Source organism: Pholis gunnellus, assembly GCF_910591455.1.
Source record: "Pholis gunnellus genome assembly, chromosome: 2".
NCBI classification, from domain to species: domain Eukaryota; kingdom Metazoa; phylum Chordata; class Actinopteri; order Perciformes; family Pholidae; genus Pholis; species Pholis gunnellus.
The window spans coordinates 11,265,415-11,286,152 of record NC_136536.1 but is presented as its reverse complement, the minus strand read 5'-3'; the positions used below and the strand labels follow the sequence as shown (position 1 = coordinate 11,286,152).

Below are 20,738 nucleotides of genomic sequence, written 5' to 3'. Positions count from 1 at the left end.
ACAGTAAAACATATAAATAAATATCATCATACTGTGTAGTTTGTAGGTAAACCTATATGTTATTTACAGTCCACCGACCTGATTATTGACTTTGTTACTGTAATGGTGGACAAAAACGTCTTGACGTTGTCGGCAGGATTCGAACCTGCGCGGGGAGACCCCAATTGATTTCTAGTCAATCGCCTTAACCACTCGGCCACGACAACCGTACAGCCTGTTACTTCCTAGAACTATATGACGTCACGTGACATCACGTGATGATCAAGTAGTTAGAACTTCCGTTGACGAGAGAGAGACACACACGGGTGTGAATGAAAGAAAACCCTTTAATAATTAGATAATAATCCAGAGGTCGGAGAAATTCTCAGATCTCTACTTAAACGCAAAGTAGCAATATAATCTAAACACTGTTACAAGTAAATAATGTACTACACAAAGTACAGACGTAGTGTTTCAGGTAAAGTTGAAGCTAATTTTATTGACTAACTAAGAAATACTTAACTAGAACTACTTACAATCTTCTCGACGATGTTGTGTATGCTTTACATAAATGTGGCTAATATAGACGTCAGTATTCTGTTGAGAGTGTTTAGTTCCCATTATGATGCATGGCGCATGTGTGTCCCTGGTGGTCTAGTGGTTAGGATTCGGCGCTCTCACCGCCGCGGCCCGGGTTCGATTCCCGGTCAGGGAACTACTGTTTTGAGTATGAACTTAATAGTGTTATGACGAGCGACAAATGTACTTAATTCGCATATAATTCAGTAATTTGAAGTACTTACCGGATATCATACAGTGCCTGTTACACCATTTATTAATCTCTTGTTATAGTACACACACCAACATGAAGAACAATCATTCTACGATTAAAAACTTATAAAAGGTACCGCAGATGATGACATAAAAACATAATGGTGTTTTTTGTTGTCATCATAGATGAAGACTGAACTTAATGACATTCAATTAGTAGGTAATGCTGTTTCCAATTAGTCTCATCAGTTTCAGAGCACAGACCGGTCCGTTTGAGGCCTCTAAAAACGACCATAAGCTAACTAAACTACTAAAATTAAAAAGACAAAAGCTCTGGTTAGAGCAAAAAAGACATTGACCAAACACTACTCATTCATTTAAAGGAATGCTTTATTGATATCCAAACATATACAAGAAAACCAAATAATTAATTCACCATAACCGTCCAAATCTGATCCCTTTTGATATTCTACATCAGTTAGGCCCAGGACCTAAATAAAGCTTAAAGTACTCTACTGTCCTCCAGCCTCTGCAGCGGCTGGCACTGATGTGCTGCACTTCCCATTGGCACCCAAATCAAAAGAGCGTCCTCCTTTTTCTATCCAGCACGTCTACAAAACTGATAGCAGCTTTAAACAGGAGACATATGCACTGTGGGGTGGGGGGGTCATGTCATTCAGTACTTAAAACCACATTTTTCTAGTACATTGAGATCATTGCCCTACAAAAAACAGAGTATGTGGGAATTGCTCCGCTTTGCGTCAGAAAAATATGATTTTAGGAGTTTAAACGACTTGAGATTCATATCTTTTGTAGTGGGCATCTGTGTTTTCCATCTTGGCGAAGCAGAAAGTCAAGAGACTCCATGAGATTCAGAGGCAGGAAGAGATTTTGTAACAGATATTTTAGGTATTGGCAACTTTTTTTTTTTTTTTTAAAGTGATGGCAAATTAATTGTACAAATACCAAAATGTCCACCGCTCCTAACAAAAGGAAAACCAAAACAATTCACCTAACAGGAATATATTAACTAGTAAAATGACCAACACAAACAAAAACAAGAAAATACACTTATGATACACTGCAGTTATGAAGCCGGGGGAGGAGGGGGGGGGGGGGGGGTTGTTTATAAGCGGTGTGTATTTTCATTCAACGGATGTAAGTTTTGGCAGAAATCATTTAATGTCATCAAAATATAACAATTCATATTCATCCTTTTCTATGGCCTCAATAAAACACATTGGCATTTGGAGACATTGTACTGAAGCTGAGCCAGGACACAAGAGCAACATTTTGCAGTCGGCAATGCGAGAGGCAACATCGAGTGCAAAATCGACCACGATCAGCATCAATAGTATTCAACCTTCTTGTTTTTCAGGTTCAGGAGAAAAGTGCAGCGCTGCACAACTCTCAGGTTTACGGTCGTTGTCTCTGAGGCTGTGTAGTTTGTAAGAGCTTCCGTTTCATCACTACAGGTGCACGACGATAAGAGCAACAGTGATCTTGTACAAAAGGTGTGCGTTAGTTTGGCCTCATGCAGCGCGAGTGTGCGAGTAGGGCATTTACTAGCATCTGATGTGTGTTATTAACAGGAGTGCATTAAGGGGTCGTTAGCAAAGTCTCCTCTAATGGCAGCGAGACGGTTTTATGACACATTTTGTGGCCAGACAGACTCTAAATATTTAAACGCCAACTCTCCTTCCTTCAATCAAACCAGTCTGTACAACAAAAACAAAAGAAAGAAATAAACTAAAGCTAAATTATAACAAGTGAACCTTTTAAAGTGAGTAAGGCTGATAGAGAAGCGTTGACATCCACCGGGTAGTGTACAAAGCAAAGCATCGTCTCACATCGAGTTCTGAATGTTAAGAGGATCATTTTCACTTTTTGAAGTAGTGTTGTATGAGGTACTTATACACAGTCAGAGGTATCAGTAGACCGGCAACTCCCGTGTCTTGAGAGGTAAAATGATAGTTCCCTATTGATCTTTTCAAAGTGTCTAAAACACGTCCGCAGCAGTACACGGCTTTGCTCCTGTGCTGATACTCCGGCCTGTTTCTCCAAACTGGGGGCGTGCTGACCGCCATCTACTGTAGTAATACACCGACTTATCTGAAGTACCTCATACAACCACACTTCAAAAACACCCAAACTATCCCTTTAACAACAGGATGGGAACTACAGTCAAACCAGGGGACAAAGAAGCACAGTCAAAGTGGTTTCAAAACATTTCAAAGCATTAGAGGCTTCAGTCTCACTCGGCGAATGGCGGCGTTAACACGCTGCAGAGATCAAACCGTCGCGGTACACTTCCGTCAAATGAAACCATTTTGATTATGTTCTTTCTCGTCCGATTAAAAACCCAGACGGGTGCAAAACGACTGCAGCTCATTAATGAGTCAGTTTCACAAACATTTTAACATTTTTTCAGATCACAAATGTACTTAAAAGAGAAACAAAACTCCTGACAGAAGAAACCCTCATGTCTATGAAACTGACCCATAGTTTGTTTAGCCTTCCCCTGATTCTTCCTTAAACCTCTGAACCTGATCACTACCGTTCGGCAGCATCAGAGACAATATATTTACTCATCTATATTTATACATATTGATAAAAGTTATGTAAAAACATTTTTGCAAAGCAGTGTAAAATAGTTTGTAATACAAAATGGTTTAAGGTTGTGTTTTTTTTCCTTCCTGTTTTTACATCCTGTGGGTGTTCTTAGGGTGTTACACGAGACCTCAAGTCTTTCTTTGCGTGGTTCGTACGATACAACTGAGATGAGATATGCACATGCATGTAGCAGTGGAAGGTCTAAGAGGAGTGAGAATGTGCTGGATCCCCCTCCACACGAGTACAACCGCTAGCCTCCAACCATCCGCGGAGCTGTGAAGAGAACTCTGTACAAGTTAGAGAGACAATATGTGGAGATACTGTGGTGACACTAGCATGTGCTCACAGTGTGAATGTAGGATTTCAAGTACATGAGTACTCAGAAACAAGAAGACAGAAATAGTAGCAGTATAAACCACCGTCTTGCTCCGCCACCTTCAGTCTGTAGATACCCGGGCTCCTAAACTCTGACTTACGCGGTATTTAAACAAACACCCAAACCCAAAGATAAATGTGAAGTTCCTCATTTAGTTTAAGAGCCTGACGTCTTAATAATGCCTTTTACCTTTGTTTTTTTAGCCAGGTGATTTGCGGAAACAGGTGAAAGAAGGTGTCTGAAAAGTGCAGGAGACAACAGTTTTGACTTATTTGGACTAACGAAGGGGTGTGGGTCTAACTGCGGAGGGAGTAGAGGCAGGGGGGTGGGGGGGGGGGGGGGGGGGGTGTAACAAAACACGGTCTGTAAATTATTCAGGTTTAGACATCAACAAAAACATTTTCCTTTTCCTCAGCAGCAAGGCAGAAGAATGGAAGCTGGGGGACCAGCATCCCACCTCAAACCAAACGAGTTCTTCACCCCCGCCCGTCTGCTTCCACAGACCCCGAGGCAAAGTGTGAGCGGTGGCGAGTTGGTGAGCTGGAGGGTCAACGGTCAGGGCTGACTCTGCGATGTGAGGCGATTAACAGTACAGTCTCAGGTCGTGAGGAAGGTGGCAGCGAGGAGGAGGAGGAGGAGGAGGAGGGATGCATTCAGAAGGACGGGTTCTCCTGAGTAGGGGTGGTGTCGGTGGGGGAGGCGGCCTCCCCGTTATCTTTGGGGCCAACAACCTTGTACTGAGGAGACGAGAGAGAGAGAGAGAGAGAGAGAGAGAGAGAGAGAGAGAGAGAGAGAGAGAGAGAGAGAGAGAGAGAGAGAGAGAGAGAGAGAGAGAGAGAGAGAGAGAGAGAGAGAGAGAGAGAGAGAGAGAGAGAGAGAGAGAGAGAGAGAGAGAGAGTGAGAGAGGAAGGAGACCAGAGTGTTATTGATCGTCTGCATTAATACACCGACTCAGTTTCCCTTTCCTGTCGGGAAAAGACACTTTGACTACATTTAAAATCCATCAGCGTGTCATGAAATCCACAATACACACTGCAGTTAAAAAACAACAACAACAACAACAACATAGGGAGGCACATACCTATGTAAAAGGGTGCGGTCTAGCAGCAATCTAACAGTACCATAAATTACAGTTATTTTACCAGAATAACCCAAATCTGCAATTGTTTTTAGGGTGATGACGACAGACATTCAAAGCTTCATTCAAAAACCTCAATGAAAAATGTTGGGTTAATTTATCAAACCCAAGAACCGTCTTAATATAAAATAACCGTGTTATTTTTTTCTACAGTGAGGTAACATGATGCGAGGGGAGGGCTGTGGCACTAAAAAGTGATTTGACTCTGACAATGACACGGAGAACAAAGCAGTATTTAACGTGAACCCGACGGTCTGCTCACCTTCAGGTTCCCCATTTTATCCTCAAATGACTTGAAGGTCGCAGAGTTCCTGCAGAACAGAAATACGAGGTCATATTAAAAAAAAGTAAACACATAAATGAACATTACATGCACTAAAAATGTATAAAACAATGAAAAAAAAGAATTGTTTTTTATATTTTAAGAATTCATGGTTAATAATCTGTAAAGAAGGCAGAACCATAACAAGCATCAACAGATGAACAGCACAGAGACCAACAGCAGCTGTGCAGGTACAGAGTACTGCAGGTACAGAGTACTGCTAGTACAGACAGTAATGTGTATCACACTTGACAGACGGAAGCAGTACAGTGAGCAGGTTTGTGTGTTACTTTACCTCATGGCTGGCATACTTATAGAGTGGCGAATGGAATAGTTGCTACTTTGTAAGCATTAAAGAGAGGAGACAGAAGTGCAAGTGTTATAAAGCAAGTAGTGGCACACACACAAACACACATGCACACACACTAACTAACATAATGCAGATTTAACAATTCCTTCAAAGAACTACAGTTTTGTTTAAGTAACAGCAAAGGATAATGTGCTTCTTTAAGCTTCTATGTGTTGGGGACTACATTTATTGAGGCAATCTAAAGTAAGAAAATAATAAGAGCAGGTTGGGGGAAAAAAACAAGTCAAAGTATAAATAGCAAAAATGGCTTTAAGCTAAAAACAATTTCTGTAACAAATTTCCTTTTGTGTGATCAAACTCTTAGTTGCTCTAAGCGGGCGTGTTAGTCTTACCTAAAGGAATTAGAGAAAGGTAGAGCTCTGCAGGTCAAACCAAGGCAGCAAGTAAAAACAGGGAGGGGAGAGAGAGCGTGAGGCAAAAGCAGCATCAAGACACAAACCAACAGCAGTTAACAGGGACCACACACACACAGCAGGGGAATCAGGAATGTTAAGAGACTCTGCTTCTGCTTTCTTATCTCCATAGTAGTGTGATTTTGTTTTGTGGTTCCTCTGAGTCGTTGACTACGCTTCTTGAAAAGGTCGGCGTTGCAATATTTGCGCATATCCCAAAACCTGTTGATATCCAAGTCCTTCATAAAGCTGAACAGTAGGCGTGTTTCTCCCTCTGATCAGAAATGTGTGCTTTTCTTTTGGGTATGCATCTCTACTCCAGCTTGACAAACTATTGGCTGGTTGGTCTAGTCGGAATAATAGTGGACTACGAGTGTGCATGTAAACGTAGTCACTGATGGAGGCCTAACAAGCTGAAATAACATTTTCCCCATCCAGCTGTGAGATCAACTTAAATGAGCAAAATGAGGACGTTTAGAAAAGGGAAATACGACAACATCAGAGTACAACTTCTGAAGACAGAGAGGAAACACGGTGGGCGACTGAATGAAAAACATGCAACATGCAGGGACGGACACAATGCAGACACAAAGAGTAAACCAGGTAAAAACTGCTGAAATATGAAGTTAGTGAGACATACTCTATGAGAAGTCAATGAATGAAAAAGGCACACACAAACACACTTGCATAAAGAGCAAACATGAATGTTGAAATGGAAACATGAACGTCAGTACAGACAGTTGTGTGAGTCAACAAATGTAATTTTAACACACACCAGAGTCTGTTAGAGTCAGTTCTGCAGATTATCTACAGCTACTGGTTAAGGTTAGTGGACATGAGAAGTTGACGACTAGTCTGTACAATAAGACAAATTCAGAGCCACAAGAAAGAAAGAAAAAAAGAGCGGAGTGTCTCCGTCACCAACTTTTCAGCTGGTTTCAAACAGTTTGCTACGTTTCTCATACTGGTTTTGTAGCAAAGCAATGTACTGCTGTGGACGATGGCAGCAGCAAAGCGTGTTTAGGCCATTTAAAATAGACATTATCAAGTGCACGCTATATTTTTTACATTTTCATCACTTTATCTTACAGTCAGACAGCCCTCGTGCATCAGTTAGTTAGTTTGTGTTATTGTGTGACTTCGGTGTTTAAAAAGGGTTATTTTGAATTCACCAAAGTCAAATTACTGTTTTTGTCAAAAGGCGTCTGGTAGCTTTGTAGAGAGCATAGATTTAACAGCTTCAGCTCTCAGTCAGAAAGGGCTGTCTGACTGTAAGGTAAAGCGGTGAAAACGTTATAAATAAAGCGTACACTTACACCGATATGGATTTTTTCTTTGACTAAAATATGTTTTGCTTCTGCCCTCGTCCTATATAGCATATTCTATATTTTATCTTGCCACGTTTTCAAACGCTCTAATCTCTTTTTTTCACCTTGTTGATCCAGAATTAATATAGCCCTATTGTATGATATCCAGGTTTGAGATCTTTCCGTTTCAACACGGTCCACTCGGCTCATTTGTTCTTGTATCGTAGCCAGAGTATCACAGCGGCTGTGCAGCGTCATACCTCATGTCTCCCAGTCTCTTGCTGAGCACAGTGCCCACTGTGGTCAGAGCTGCACTGGTCTTCTGTCCCGCCTGGGAGAGAGTCTCTTGAGTCTTTTTGTACCTGCAGAAGAGAGGGGAGGATGGATGGAGGGAACAGGAGGATGGAAAGAGAACAATGGAGAAAATAAAAAGGAGAACAGATGGTTGGAGCGGAATGGAAAGAAGATGTGGGATGGCAAAAAAGAAAAAAGGAGGATGGAAAAGAAAGAAGAAAAAACATGTCGGGGAGAAAGAAGAGATGGCGAGAGGAAAGAAAAGATGACAGACAGCGAGCAGAAAGAAACGAAATGGAGAAAAACAAGGTAGATGAATGAGAGAGGGGAGGGATGGAAAAAGAGAGTGGCACATTAGACCAAACCAATAGAGCCCAGAGAACACAGACCGACTTAAGTTAGTGCTTCATCCCTCAAAACAAGTCCAGTAGTCACCACCCCGATGGTTAATGTTCACACAGAAATACAGTCACAGGCATTTAAAGGCTGATGTATCAAAAAGAAGAACCACCAGCCTCTGGTTTACATGCTCTACTTACTTAAAAAAAAATATCAGCTCTGGATATGATTTGTATTGTGATATTAAAGATAAGATCATGTTAAATGGAACATGATGCTATGGTATAGTCGCACTAAAGCACAGAGACTTTTAATGTTTAAACATTTGAAACCGAAGTGTTCACTCTTTCATGCATGTTTATTCATACTTTAACTGTATTGCAGAAAGCTGGAAATGCTTCCATTATTCCAAAGCTCCTGTTTTGAGTAACCACGATTGGGCAACATGAAAACAGAAAAGATGGCCCAACCCGTATGCAAGATTAGTTTACACAACATCTTCCACCAAACACACCTAAAGACTAAAGTGTTTAAAGCCGTCAAGTCTGCCGTCATAGAGAGGCACATGAAATCCTAAAAGATATGATATTTCAATCATGTTTTAATCTCGTTACATTTTCTTTAATTGGCCATGTCTCTCTGTCCTAACTTGGTCTGGTCAGAAGCCTTCACACTGACACCACTACTGGTGGTCACAGCTGCACATATGTTTTTCAGCTTTGTGTTAAGTTGCGCTTTAAAAATCAAACCGACCATGAGTAACCTTACATCTAAGATTGATTTACATATTATAGAGTCTCAGTTCAAAGAAAAAGTTCATACAATCGTTTAAAAATACACCCGCAGAGGAGAAACAGTTAGCATTAGCATCTCTCCGGTCCTTCTGCTATGCCCAGTTAAGATAAGTTAGCTGCTTCACAGCTCACCTTTCATAATTAATACACAGGCATGGTGTGACAAACCGTAGTGGATCAGTGATCCATGAAAATAAATTAAAAGAAGGAAATAGAGAGTCAAATACATCCAAACTGGCAAAAGCTACCAACAGGCTGAAACACCGTCTGTATGGACGCACAACGAACATAAACACATCGTCATGATCAGCTGATCCACCCAAACACACATCAAGGCTCAGCAGCAGATGGTTCACAGAGGCTGAGCAAACACAATCTTAGAAATAAGCTGGTGAGGCTGAATACCAACGCTCACCACTGTGTCACTCAACATGGCTGACCTTCCACACTAAAAGGAACACTTACTGAGGTACTTGCTCTTTCAGCATTTTAACAGAAGTCATTTAAACTCATTTAACAGCCACTAACACAACCAGCACCCTCACTACCGCAACAGCAAAACAGAAGAAGAAAGGATGGATAGTCAATAAATACAAAAAGGAGGAAAAAACTCCCCGAAAAGCAAAGCAAACTTAAAGAAACCTTAACTCGTCTACGAAGATAAAAGGAGAACACAAAAAAGAAAGGGGTCAACTCACGCTTCAGAGCGGGAAATGTCATCCAAAGTGGCTGAGGCAGACAGATATCTGAAGACACAACAGCAGGATCATGACACAGGGGGAGAGGCACACACTCGCAATACAGTACAGGAGATCACAATAGAGTTCAGTAGAGTAGTAGAGGTACAGTGTCAGCTTCAACAGACTGCTAACAACTGGTTCACCGATTGGATTTGAAGGTTTTGGTGGACGTCTTTTAACATTTAAAACCAACTTCATTGAGGAAAGTTTTTCTTTTAGGAGTGTAGAGGAGAAATAACAGCATTAGACACACAACACAATGTGAACTCATAGAGGTATCGTGAACAAACACTCTTCATCTCCCCATACAGCTAATAATAAAAAGGATTAAAAAAACATTTCATATCTAATATTTTGCCACAGAATGGAGAGAACTAGGTGAATTTAAGCTTTAAGAGGACAGTAAAAGAAAACAAATATGAAATTTGATTTTGTCCTGGAGAACACAGATTATGACTCACATTAAACCAGGTCAACGGGGAGGGAAACTGTTTACAGTCCGCCAGAACACATTTGTTAATATAAACTTTATGGAGCCAACATGCATTTAGATATACTTTTTTGTTTAAAATTACATTTAAAATATGTAAACATGTAATAGTGTGGAATCGCTGATCCCTATGGGGCGAATGCCCGAAATTCACATAATGGAGGATAACAATATTGTAGCCTTCTGTGGGCACTCAGAGTATCAACGTTGATGCTGCATTTATGTCTAGATGACATCATTTTGACTGCTAATAGAGCAGCTACAATGTTAGCATAGCATCTTTTAAAAAAAACAAGAGTAAACATCTTGTCCGCAAAGATGTTTGTTGCGGACAGACGCAACAAAGCAGGAATTCAGACTTTAATGGACATTATTTAAATATGTTGGCATCCTTTTTATCCATTTATTGCAATTAAAGCACAGACAAATCTGTTTATTTTGGGTTCATACCACTGAAGTAAACCAGCCTCCAGATGATGTTATTAACAGACAGGACTGCGTTTGGGTTTCCAACGTATCCGAGAAATCCACAACATGTACATAACAAATCAAAATGTATTAGCACCAAAAGGGTTAATGGACCACACACCAGGCAGAACAGCCTGTTCATGATTAGTAACAAAGCTTCATCACACACACATGCACAGAGTCCGGCCTGTACGCCGTCTAGAAAAAGAGAGGAAGTGTGTTTGTGCCGACTTCTCTTTAAAACAATAGAGCATTTAAGGAAGCACAGCCAACACAACACAAGAATGACAGGAAGTCTAACTGTGCACTCATCTGGTGGAGGCTTTGAAACATAAGACTCCTGATCCAAACACCGTCTCACTCAACACAGCCAGCAGTGTAAACACACACACACGTGCATATATATATATATATATATATATATATATATATATATATATATATATATATATATATATATATATATATATATATATATATACACACACACATTTAAGATATTCTACTGAAGGAAAGTGGGTCAATAACATTCCAGAGATTTCTTTCCAGCTCGCGTACATATTTACATCACCACATTTATACAAATACACTTTTTTTTGGCAATAATTATTGTAATTATATACTTCTTTTTTTTAAATAGTTTGCAATCACTATTATGTAGTTATATTACCTCCTGCATATTAATCTCGTCTTCCGTTTTACAGTGAAATTTTAGTGGAGGCTTCAAATTCATTAAGGGGTTTTTCTGCCTCTTCATTTGACATTATTTGTCTTCGTATGTGTAATTATTTGTTTACATTGTGCAAGTAAACTAAACCAAACTCCAAACGATAGTGCATCAGTGTTTATCAGTGTTAAAACATGTCAAATACGAAAAGAAAAGATACAAAACTACATTAACAGGAGACGGCTCTCCTTGTAGACGGCTCTGTTCCAAACAAGGCCAGTCTCTATATCCTGACTTGCATCAGCACAATGCTGCTTACACAGCACAGCCATAGTGACTGCATACACCCCGTCTGTCAATACACCAGCACTGTTTAACTGCTGGATTGGTTTTACAGCAGAAAACACAACACTTTGAATAGTAAAGAGGGTTTTTGTCTCCTTTACATTTGGATTTATTTTGAGAAAGAAGTTCTACGAGCCGTTTCACTAAAATGTTCCCAACGATGTAGAAAGAGAAGTCAGAGTTATGGACGTCAATGGTCAGTTAACCACAGATTATTTTTGACCGGTTAGGCTTTTCGGTTTACGGCCTATAGGTTACCTATTAATGCGGCAATAAACTTCAGCAAAGCAAACATAAAATAAAATAAAAGGCAAAACATTTACAACATACAAACTCTCAGCACCTCTGAATGGACAGCGCTACGAGATGCAGCGCAAAGCTTATTGAGTTAATAGAGTATAATAATTAGTTTTCAGGCATACATATGAGCAAATTCATTCGCTATAATTGATTTGATTCTTACACATTTTGTTGCCATTTTTATTTCAATGAAAAAGGAAAATCCTTTCAGTCAGAGTTTTGCCAGATCGCTCATTTGACAATAAAAGCCGAGTGAAACACAACATAAGTAAATGATGACCGCTAGTTTGAGGAAAGCTTGAGAGCTTGTGTTGTATTGACTGACACCGACATCCCAGTGTGATATTATCAGAAAATACTTGTTACATACTGAGGGAACTACAATTCTAGGAGGAATACACATATGGCTAAAGGGAAGGTGGTGAGGTTTACGTTCTCCTTCGCCTGACATTCTGTGGCATAAATTGTTGTTTGATTTCGACTGTGCTGCTAATAAAGCACACTTAACGGACTTGAAAATCAAGTACAACAGCTGACTGACTGCACCCACTCTAGATTTCAATGCAACCTACTCTGTGTCTTTGCATCTCCAACGTATAATTCATAACCCATTTGTTTAGCTCAGATCAGCTCATCTCTCTGGATATCAGAGATCATGTTACAGAGCAAAACTCCATGTCCTTCTCTTCACCTCCCTTCCTTCCTCCATCACATTCCTTTCCTTTCCTCCCACTTGTTCCTGCAGCAGCAGTTCTGAGCTGCCCGTCTGGTCTCCAGGCACGACCGGGCTGCCTTCGTGTCGTGGGTGAGAGACAAAAACGCACACTTTTCCTGTGCTGTACTTGGCATTGTGTGTGAAGGCCTGAACCAAGAATAATGCGCCTGCCTGCTCGCGTTTCTGCTACTCTAGGCAAATATGTAATAATCCACAATTCTTCTGGCTCAGTGAGCATGACTGAAAACCCAAGACAAAGAAAGAGAAACAAAGAGAGAGAGAGAGAGAGAGAAGTGTGTAAGCAGACAAGCAAGTCTATTTCTGAGTGTAGAACAAACACGCCATCCCAAGATCGGTGCACCTGCCGCTGTTTGTGAAGGAGTGTGTAAAAGTCAAGAATAGTGTCAGCAGTCAGTTTAGGCTAACTAGCCGAGTGAGCTTGCCAATCCAGTTCATATCTGAAGGCAGCCACATGGAAGATTCCATCAGATCTCGCAGCAACAGAAGCAGAAAAACTCACTTAATGCGTTTCTCGCCGACTGCATAGTCTGGATTCTTTAAGCAGCCGAACAGAAGCACGGTAAAAATAAATCTCCACCTCAAACCAACTCCTAGGGAGACTTCCTCTACTCCAGAGAGTTTATTAAAAGGTGAGACAGACACGGAAACAACGGTCCCCCTTCAGATTGAGTTCCTATTTCACATATTTCATAAGTCCATACCAAGTTTGATTTAATTTTATGAATCTGTATTTTAGATTTGTACCCACATAATATAGCTGTATACCCAAGCTAAAGAAAAGAAAAAGACATTTTCTATTGCATTTCATATAATAATGTTAAATATTCATGGAGAGGCGTGTCGGCGTGGCTCTGTGTTGGCAGGACGTTTTAATACAATAATACTGAAGCACAGGAACATTTTTCAACCACCAACAAGGTGCTTTAGAGCAGCTTTACCATGTTGTGCCCAGGGGCCCATCGTCTCATAATCCCTCAAATCGAGGTAATTACCAATGGGCATCAGCTGAACACTGGTTATTATATCATTACATAATTGCTGCTTGTGCCAATTGATTGTATTTAGCTAATCAGCCCTCAGGCTCAAATCATGATGCAACTCTTACCAAAGTGTGGCTTAATGAGTCCGATTTTCAACACACAAATGGTCAATTTGTGCAATCTAGGTAAACAGACAACAGAATAAAACTGTTGGACGATTGTTGTTACCCCGCTAAATAACCATCAGTGACCCGATTATACTACAGCAAAGACTTTTCACTCTAAACCTTTATCTACACACAACTCCTTAGCTCCACCCTTCATCTGACAGCTAAGAAAATGTCCCTGGGAGTGTCTCTAAACGTCAGAAAAGAAGCGTCTGAGAAAATGTTAAATACAGAAGAACGTTGATTTGGAGAGGAAGTAGAGAGGAGGACGTGTGTCAGCACCTCTGGGTGGAAGAAGAGAGGACACCTGACCTCTGGGAGAGGAAGAAAAAACAGACAAATGATACCAATAGGAGGAGGTGGAGACAGACAACTGAAGAGAAAGACAGAAAAATAACACATGAGGGAAATAAAAAGGCAGAGAATGATAGATAACAGGAAGGTGATAGACAACAGGTCGTAGTTCTACTTATGTCAGCTCTGACTTCCATTGGAGAAACCCTGCCACGTCTCAGCAAACAAAAACGCTTCTAAAAAAAAAAATCTGATTAGCAAACACTAAAAGGTGAGTCACAGGCCAAACGGATTCAGGTGAATGAGTTGTGTAACTGAAGCGGTTAGAACAGAGACACACCAAATCCCACTGCAGTGCTACAAGTTGGAGCTACATGTGCAACAGTCTGACAGAGAAGGTTCATCAGACCTGGAAACGCTCCGGAACAGGGTCAAAGAAAGGCTGCTGAACTATATGAAAATGCACCTAAGACCGTAAAGAAATACTACGTTAAACGTTGACCTCAATCACATATGAAATATAAAAACTAATAGCTTGAGCACATTAACGTACGCTCGTAAAGCATTCCTCTACAGCATCGCGTTCAACACGGGCAAAAAGAATGAACAGACTACAGATAGACGTTCGTCCTGCAAGCACACACGAAGTTAAACACCAACTGTTGAAATGTAAGAGTTCTCAAACGCGGTTAGAAGGTGAGAACGGACGAGGACCGAGGGTTGAGTAACAGCCAGAGCGTGAGAGAGCAAACAGCGCGGGAGCCCAGACGTCAGCAGGCGAGCGAGCGGCAAACAGAGACTCACAGATCCAAGCTGGTAACTCTCTCATTCCACTCGCCCAGTTTCTCAGTGGTTCTCACATAGCTAGGGAACAGAAACATGAGGGTGTTACACTGCTGAGGTAAACATCCAGGAGGTTAAAGCAAGCTGGCTTGAAGACGAAGCCAGGGTTAGAAACAAAACCAGAATCTCAAAGCGCTGTGGTTGTTATAAACTAAGTTACACCTGACTAAATAATGTGGATAATTATGTGATTATCCTTTGTTTTTTCTTCTGTTTTTTAAGGCTCAGCGCAAGAAGCAACAACTTATTCACCAAGAATTTAGGACACAAATCAACTTGTTATTCACTCACAATGTTGTTGCAACTAGCAAGACATCAAACTTTCAGAGTGTACGTCTAATTAGTTTCATGAAATGTGATATACAAATAACGTTTATTATTACTATATAATTAATAATATTATTGCGAGGTTAGACTTCATTTTTAATAAAATAGAAACGAAGTATATAAAACTCTTTGAATACCCAGAGTCGCTTGCAAACCACCAAATGTCAAACGTGCTGAATTATGAACAGAAAACGTTGACGTGGGTACAAGAAAGGGTGACGAGACTCTTTGTAAACCGATACGTGGTTTCATCTTCAGAAATCAGTTAAAACAGAGAGACTGCTGTGTTTAAAAAAAAAAAAAAATGAGCTTGATTAGCAATCGTGATCACAGTATCATTAAAAGCATGATTATTACATCTGATAATGAAGCACCTCTGTCTTCAGCTGAAGTCAATCAGTCAGAAAACAGCCGGATGAGTCACCACATGATGAAACACTCGGTTATCTCTGTTATCAGAGAAAGAATGCAGGGAGTGCTGATCTCACGGGACGGTTCTCCTACGTTATTCTTCCATCTTGCTAGAATCATTTGTAATGTGGGCATTAGATGCGATTCTCTGATTGAAAAAGTAGAGGCAGAGATGTCTTCGACGAGGTTTTCATCCCCCCGCTAAAGCTTTGTTTCTACAAGCGCTTGACACCGTAGCACGATACTCCGCCGATGGCGCAAGCTCTGAGCATGCAAAGACTTTTATGCTCAAAAGCGCCGTTTGTTGCAATATTATCGCCAGAGGGCGTATAAACCAAATGTACAGTGAAAAATCAAAAAGACGAGTGTAACGGGTAAAAAGCCATTTTTAAGACCTCCCATTTTTGTAATCGAATATTCAAAAACAAACTTTAGGAGTCATGATAAGTTGGTGGTGTATATTTATTTGCATAGTGTATATATTCATAACGTTTTAAGAACTACTGAAGGACTTGACCAGAAAAATCAAAAATCAAAACCTCTCCAAGAACAACATCATATCTGAGGGACTACTTCCAGTGAGTTTCTGTCTCATGTGTTGAGACAATGCGGTGGGATGAATACATACGCGTTGGAGGTCTGTACGTCTTGCCAGCTCTTGTTGAAGTTCTGCCTGAGTTCGTTGAGCGGGCTGAGGCCGAGTTTCCTCTTCAGCTCTGCTGCGTGTCTCTCTTTGGCCGACAAAACCTGACGCAGGGTGTTGATCTCCTCCTCCACCTGAAACACAACAGAGACACCAGAAAAGGTTATGTATGGGGTTTTCCTCTTCATTCACAGCGCTCTACACGGCTACAGATTCATATACCATGGCGGTGCAGGCATTTAGGTAGGCATCTGTGGCAGGTGATCCCAAACTTTTGAATGGCAGTAATTTCATGGGTATTTCCCTCCAGAATGCACAAAACCCAAGACTATTCTTGCCTCTAGTGACATGTAAACACTGGTGATGTTGGAACATCTGGGCCCTACCTTGGTGAGCTCTGTGCGGAGCTCCTCAGCCTCTTCCTCCGTCAGGCCGGGTGGAAGAGGGTTGGCTGCTGCTGGGTTCCCCACCGCGCCCCCCTCCACCACTCCCACCCCCACCTCCATCACTCCCTCCACCGGCACGTCGGACAGGCTGTCTGAATGATCCACAACAAGGCCCTTGTTAGGAGAGTTCAGGTTGATATCTGGAACAGGGGGGGGGGGGGGGGACAAGGTGAAGAATAGGAGAAGTTAATGGGACCGTCATATGGAGGCGCAGCAGAGGGCTGAACACTTAGATCAGTGTTAAAAGCTCAGAGTGCTTTACTAAGATGCTTCCTCTGTCAGTATCTATTACACACACATACACACACAGAAAGCGAGGCCAGGGAAAGGCCAGTGTTGCCAGCAGCAGATATCCGACAGGAAGAGAAAGTGTCAATTAGCGGCGCCGGGAGTTGAACTGCACTCTGGGAAAGTAACTTCAGACCCTTCTGTCTGAGGTCCATTAAACCTTTTCGCTTTCTGAAAACAGGAAAGCTACAATACAGTGGACCAAAAAAGGAGGACGATAAACTTCCCAAAAAGAACAAAAGACGACCATAATCTATTCTGGTGTAAACTGTAAGTTCTCAAATATAAGTTGACAGCACAGAAATGTAAATTGTTTAAACTGAAACCTGCCACAGTCAGCATTACTTTGCCAATGAGTACAGCTTTCATCATTCACCCGAGGACACCGTCATAACTTTGGCAAAAACAGAAGCTTGGCACAGTCGGCATGGAAGACAAACAAACTGGAGCTTCAGCCTGAAACTGTGAAAATAAACTCTTTGCATTTATAGTCCAACATTTAATTGGCAATTGTTACACACACGTGTGAGTGCTGACGTCTTAATCTGCCAATTCTGTGATTTTTGGGTTGGCACCCAGCATACTCTAAAGACGGCTGAGTTGAGCACGCCCGTTCTGTTTGTAGTCCAACATTCAAACAGCCATCAGCCAACAACATTCGTTATACAATTGTTTGTTCGGTGGTCTCTATAAATGTCGATCAGATGACGGAAAACTAAAGCTACACAATAAATAGACGGCTTCCGAAAGGGTTAGCGGACACTTTTCCCAGTAAGTCTCCACCACATCAGTTAGTTTAGCTGAGAGGTTGTCAGCTGTGTGTCTGCCTGGCATGCTCAGGGTCAGGGTTGTACGACAGTGCGCTGTAAGTCCTGTGTAATGTTGACAAGAGTCCAGGCAAGAGAGAGTGTGTATTTGTGTGACAATGAGTATGAAATTAGCAGTAACGTTGTAGCTGTGAACATAGCAGTGCAGTGTGTGTACAGTTTACTTGTCAGTGGATATATGCTACACACAGCAGACAAACACATAGTAGCGTTGCAAAAGAGCGAGATTATGAACATCTGCAGATAGTGACGCCGTGCGATCCAGAGTCTCAACAATTACATCCGCATTACAAGTTGCTCCACCCTCTAGGTGTATTGATTCAGCCAAGAATGATTCATCGTGGCCGACAGAAACAACAGGGCTCATATGAGAACAGAAAGAAAAACACATTTCTTCCTGGGATTTGGAGGTCAATCTCAGATACTCTTCTGTGTGTGGGACAAGCCATCAATTAGGGATTTCCTACACTTTGCAGAAGGCCATCTGGCAACACCCAGAATCAAGTTCTGTTGCATATAGGGAATGATTTGCCTCATATTGGCTTTGTTTTCCTTCTTGTCCTGCTGATATGGATGTAAAAAAAATGGACTCTGTGGTGCATCTCTCTTTTGATTTAGACTGCATCCAAATCTGACATCTACTGTGGGTGTTTCTTAAAGTTTGGCAAATTATTCACAAGAAAACAAAATGATTATCGCCACACATTAAAATGGACCCATGAAAGCAAGTCAAGGCACCTCTCAGATACCTGGTAATGATATTCTTTAAGGATGGGCTTAAAAAAAACTGATGCCAGTGTCATGTGAGAATGCATCAGTTGGGTAAAAGCCCCCCCCCCCTCACAGCATCAATAAGGGAACAGTAGTGGCAGTATTTGATTTGCCCTTTTTCACTCTAGTTTGTCATGCTTCAAGGAGACCATAATCATTTAAACGCTCATCCTAAGGCACAGCCTGATGAAACAGGACATGTCTATGATGGCCAGCCACTCACTAATACAAACTATGGGATACAAGAAGCCTCAAGAGGACAACTCTGCAGACATGATGACCTGAAGATACGGAATTAAATCATATCCTCAATTTACCGTAATTGTAGTATTGTCACACAGCACAGGCTGCCTTTTATTGCTAGCAGTAGTTAAACGTGAAAAGCAGCGTAAACAGTAATGCATTGAATATCACACAGACAGTCTGCTGCCTAATGAGTACTTTTACTTTGATACTTCAGTAAGATTTTTAACAAAACACTTACTTGTATTAGAGTGATTTCACCCTGAGGTAGCCTGTTACTACTTTTAATTAAAGTAACTGAGTACTTCTACCACCACTGGCTAAAGATGAAAGTGAAGATCTGTCAATAGAGTGAATAGTGACAGTGATAAAGCAGCAGCTAGCATGCTAGCAACACCGAGGATGGACGCTCAGTTAGTCAGCAAATTTGAATGAGAACTAAAGTGCGATTCAAATAGACGACACTGACAAACATGTATTCAAATAAACACGAAGCAGAGGGTAGTTAGTGATTTACTTTGAAAAGCCACCAATACTAAACTAACTTTAGCTAACGTTTTAGCATTAATGAGCGTCCTTTTGTTTACAAAGATTTAAGCTCAGCTCGTTTGAATTTAAACGCCTGTCAGTCTCACAGAAGATATGACGACATTGTTCACAAGTAAGCTGAATCAATGTCAGTGGACCCAATGAAATTGTGAAGAGAAGTTTGTGACATTAGCGTTAGTAACACGATACGCCTTCACTTACTCCTGTCAGTTATAGCAGCGGGCCCGTCCTCACGACATCATGTTTTATAGTCTCTAAAAATATAGAATCGTTCAACCACACAAACTAGCAACATGATTAAATTAATAGCTACGTGTTGGTGGATTTATTTATAATAACTGTATTCTGTATGCCTAACAAACATTTTACGAATGTCTGAAGCTAAGCTAGACGCTTGCTAGCTTTTAGCTTGTACGTTACCTTGTACGTCCATTTCGGCGTCGATTTCACAGACCTGGAACAACTTTTTTTTTGTTCAAAGTTAACCTCGACGGGTGTGGAATGTGGACAGCAGAATAGTTAAGTGGGCTTTCCACTCGGCGTGTGTTAATCTTCCTGTTTTAGAGACAGACTCCCACTCAAATAAAGTCGTCAACAGAAACTCTAAACAGCCCAACAGCCAGCTCAGCTTAAACGGCTCTTTGTAAAGCTCACGACAACTAGCAGAGAGGTACATCCGGTAAGGAATTTCAAAATAAGATTTGAATCTCCAAAAGGAAAATTCACTTGTTGCCGCACAATAGACAGATAAATAGGCAAGTAAATATATAAAGCAATATATAAAGAAAAAAAAGAAACCAATAACATGTAAAACAATTTAACAAAACTTAAGGTTAAAAGTAGAAAAATCCAATCAAATGTTCAAAATCAACAAATAAAAGTCAATGAGTGAACAAATATTAGACTCACCAGGGATAAAAAATAATGTTAAAAGCAAAGCTTAAAAACTAAGGCTATAACTTATTACTCCAAATTATTTGAGTTTGTCATTCTAGTCCAGTCTCCAGAGGTACTTAGTTCCACAGTTTAGGGGCATAAAAACAAAGGGCACATAAGGAGCATTCAAATGAAAAGCATGCGGAGGACCTTTGTGATCTGGCTGCAACATAAAATGAAAGAAAATCTCTGATTTAGGGAGTAGCAAGCTAATTTACAGCTTTATAAACTAGTAAAATAATTTTAAAATCCATTATTAAATATACAGGTAGCCATTGCGGTGGGGTAATGTGATCAACTTACCTTGATTTGGTTAAGATTCTATCAGATGAAATATTGTACAAACAGGTATATGCATTTCTTTATGCAAACCAACCGATCTTTACCGTTAACTTGTTTATATTTCATGATCCACACTGTTAATCTTATTGTGGCATTGTATACTGAACATGATGTTAGGCAAAACAATGTTTTCATCATAACATATTGAGCTATTATAGTTTTGGGTGAATGTGGCACAAAATTACAACAGTGGTCACAGAAAAAAATTAGCATACACTTTCTCATATTTA

The 20,738-nt window shown here is 40.8% G+C and overlaps 1 protein-coding gene across 3 annotated transcripts; it reads right to left on the bottom strand.

The window, feature by feature from the left end:
• Positions 1-1,122: 1,122 nt before the first annotated feature.
• On the bottom strand, positions 1,123-19,859 carry tpd52l2b (tpd52 like 2b). Of its 3 annotated transcripts, XM_079170862.1 has the most exons (8): positions 19,651-19,859; positions 16,493-16,692; positions 16,092-16,240; positions 14,687-14,746; positions 9,394-9,441; positions 7,529-7,630; positions 5,140-5,188; positions 1,123-4,476 (listed from the first exon to the last, which is right to left on the bottom strand). In XM_079170862.1, exons 1-8 carry the CDS (start codon positions 19,661-19,663, stop codon positions 4,393-4,395), a joined length of 705 nt encoding a protein of 234 aa, XP_079026988.1. In that variant the 5' UTR covers positions 19,664-19,859; the 3' UTR covers positions 1,123-4,392. The 3 variants fall into 3 exon arrangements, with proteins under 3 accessions (XP_079026988.1, XP_079026989.1, XP_079026990.1); XM_079170863.1 differs by lacking the exon at positions 14,687-14,746; XM_079170864.1 differs by lacking the exons at positions 9,394-9,441; positions 14,687-14,746.
• Positions 19,860-20,738: the final 879 nt, after the last annotated feature.